Here is a 2,083-nt window from a genome sequence, read left to right on the forward strand (position 1 = left end):
GGCACGGCATGGCAATGCGCGGGGTGGCACGGCACGGGGCGCGGGAGGAGGTGACCTCGCGCTCCCTGCAGCCCTGCGGCGGCCGGGGGGAGCCACRGGCGGCTGAGCCGTGCTCCGGTGGCCCCGGCTGCGCGAGGCCTGTGGCAGAGCCGGGACGCGGCCCTGGAGAGACGCCGGAGCCCTCTGCATGCGGCTGGGCTCCGGCAAAGCCCCGTGGGGCACCGCGCCGTGATTCCTCCCTGGCTCTCGGCTTTTAGCCAAGGAAGGAGGGAGCGCGCTGGGGCTGGGAGCCGCGGAGCGACACCGGAGCTCACCGGGGGCTGCCGGCGCGGCATTGGAATCTGCTCCGAGTGCGGCGGAGCAGGGAACGGAATCTGCTCCGAGCAGGGAACGGAGAGGCGAATCCCGCCCCAGCGCGAAGCCGGAGGATTTCGGCTTAGACCCGTCGGCTTTGGGGCGCGCGGTCCGACGCCGGGGCTCGGCAGCGGCGCGGAGGGAAGTTGTCCCACTTAAAAACTGCCCGAGAACAGGCTTTTCCAGGCCGCTTTTGCCCGCAGCGAGGAGCAGCCCGGGAAAGCAGCTGCCACGCTCGCTCCCCTTCGCAATCCCGCCGGGAACCGGCTCCCGCCTGGGCCCTGCACCGCGTCTGCCGGGGCCGGCAGCGAGGCAGCACCTCGGGGCTGGCCCGGATGCGCCTGGCCCGGGGCATCGGGGACGGGATTTGCTGTGTCCCTGCCGGCCGCCGGGGCTGCCGCAGGGTGGAGAGCAGGTTTTCCCGGGCGCAGCAGAGATGTCTGTCACCCCGAGCAAGCGGAGACCCCGGTGGGTCCTCGCGTGCCTTTCGGGATTGCTTCGGCTTCGAGGGGGGGTGAGGCTGTCCCGATCCGCACCGGGGTCCCGGCAAACCTCCGGGCTGCTGCTCTCCCGGGCGGAGCGGGGCAGGAAAGCTCCGCCGTTTCGGCTCTGTCTGTGCCGAGTTTTTGGCATGCTTCCCGTCCCGGTCTCGCTGGTGGGAACCTCGCAGTCGAGCGTCACCGCGGGAGCCAAGACCCCATCCCACCCGGCATCCTGCGCTTGGCACGGCCTCGGGAAGGACCTGGCCACATGGTTGCAGCTGGGTAACCGTAGCTCCCGGCTTCCCGGGAGCCCTCRTGGTTCAATCCATGAATGCCATCCATGTTACTGGCACCCAGAGCCGGGAAGAGACGGCTGCTCTGCTGCTCCTGGAGGGAAGGAGGCCAAGCCAGGGGAGGTGTCCATGCCAGCGAAGGTGCCCACTCCCATAAAGTGTCCATCCCAGCTAAGGGGTCCATCCCAGCAAAGGTGGTCACTCCAGCTAGGATGTCCACTCCCATAAAGTGTCCTCTCCAGCTGAGGTGTCCATTGCAGCGAGGTGTCCATCACACCGAAGGTGCCATCCCAGCTAAGGTGTCCCTCCCAGGGATGGTGTCCATCACCCCAAAGGTGTCCACCCCAGCGGGCTGCCCCCCAGGACGGCTATGGCAGGGCTTGGGTTACACCCTCGGGGTGCAGCATTGCCAAGTGCAAAGCCGTAATTCGATCTTTAAGGAATGAGAACTTAGGAGCTGGATCCGGCTGCTCACATCCCACGTTTTTTGGTCCATCAAGAGACACCAGATCAAGGATCCTCTTCCCTGAGGATCAGGGGGCTGGGAGAGGTTTTGGGGGAGGTGACCCGGTGCTGGGCCTGTTCTTGTTCCCTCCTGCAGACATTTTCTTGGGGCCAAGACTGCGGGGTCCTCGCTCTGTCTGCCGTGGCCGCAGTCCGTGTCCTTACGGCTCCTGCCGGTTTAATTGGATTTGGGAACCCAAACATCAGCAGGAATCAGGCCCCCAAATGCCTGGAGGACCCAGGCCTCAGCTGCCCTTTTCTTAAGGGAAAACTCATGGTTTCGTGCGGTGCCGATATCTGGCGATGCAAGAGATGGTAACAGAGAGAGACCCCGCGGCTGGAAGCGGGCAGGTGGGGGGGCCAGGGCGCCCCCCGGGCCCGGCCGGCCCCCGAATTCCCTCCGCGCCGGAAGAGGGCTCGGCCTTCCGAAAGCACCGCGAAAGCCTGCTT

At 66.6% G+C, this 2,083-nt stretch overlaps 1 protein-coding gene across 1 annotated transcript in view; it reads left to right on the forward strand.

The window, feature by feature from the left end:
• Positions 1 to 1,104: 1,104 nt before the first annotated feature.
• The window catches only part of SPEF1 (sperm flagellar 1), a 5,897-nt gene continuing 4,918 nt past the window's right edge, over positions 1,105 to 2,083 (forward strand). The window contains exon 1 of the mRNA XM_026070602.1: positions 1,105 to 1,118. Within this exon, the coding sequence (XP_025926387.1) occupies positions 1,105 to 1,118 (14 nt within the window). The remainder of the gene's footprint in view (positions 1,119 to 2,083) is intronic.

This window comes from Apteryx rowi, unplaced genomic scaffold, assembly GCF_003343035.1.
Source record: "Apteryx rowi isolate R43461 unplaced genomic scaffold, aptRow1 scaffold_315, whole genome shotgun sequence".
NCBI lineage: Eukaryota > Metazoa > Chordata > Aves > Apterygiformes > Apterygidae > Apteryx > Apteryx rowi.